We start from the raw sequence: 368 nt of genomic DNA, 5'->3' as shown, positions 1-368 counted from the left end.
GCGGCCTGAGCCCGCGGGCCAGGCTGGGGCTGGGCGGGGCGCTACTCCCACATCAAGGCGCACGTTCGACCAGTGCATCTGTCTGTGGAGGAGTCTTTGCTCACATCGCGCGCGTGGCCATCTGAGTCCCCACCCAACCCTGCCGGGCGCCTCCCTCTGCGCCTCGCGCCCGTGCCCAGAATGGGTGTGACCAACGCAGCGACTCAGAGGGATACGATAGCCCCAGTGAGCTGCCTGGAACCTTCCTTTGGCAGCTGTTGATGATTCCTTGGACCTTGGATCCCCCACACTCGCGCTATCTGCCCCCTCCCAGGGGCACCGTGATACCTACAGAAGGCTGTGAGCCTTCTGGTGGGGGCCTCTGCTAA

At 64.9% G+C, this 368-nt stretch overlaps 1 protein-coding gene across 1 annotated transcript in view; it reads left to right on the top strand.

Moving 5' to 3' along the window:
- NTN3 (netrin 3) overlaps positions 1–368 on the top strand; it is a 2,455-nt gene extending 2,087 nt beyond the window's left edge. Inside the window, exon 6 of the mRNA XM_015564050.1 lies at positions 314–368. Within this exon, the coding sequence (XP_015419536.1) occupies positions 314–368 (55 nt within the window). The remainder of the gene's footprint in view (positions 1–313) is intronic.

The sequence above is a fragment of the Myotis davidii genome, unplaced genomic scaffold (assembly GCF_000327345.1).
Source record: "Myotis davidii unplaced genomic scaffold, ASM32734v1 scaffold599, whole genome shotgun sequence".
Classification (NCBI taxonomy): domain Eukaryota; kingdom Metazoa; phylum Chordata; class Mammalia; order Chiroptera; family Vespertilionidae; genus Myotis; species Myotis davidii.
The sequence above is the reverse complement of the archived record's forward strand: the minus strand, read 5'-3'. Positions and strand labels throughout refer to the sequence as shown.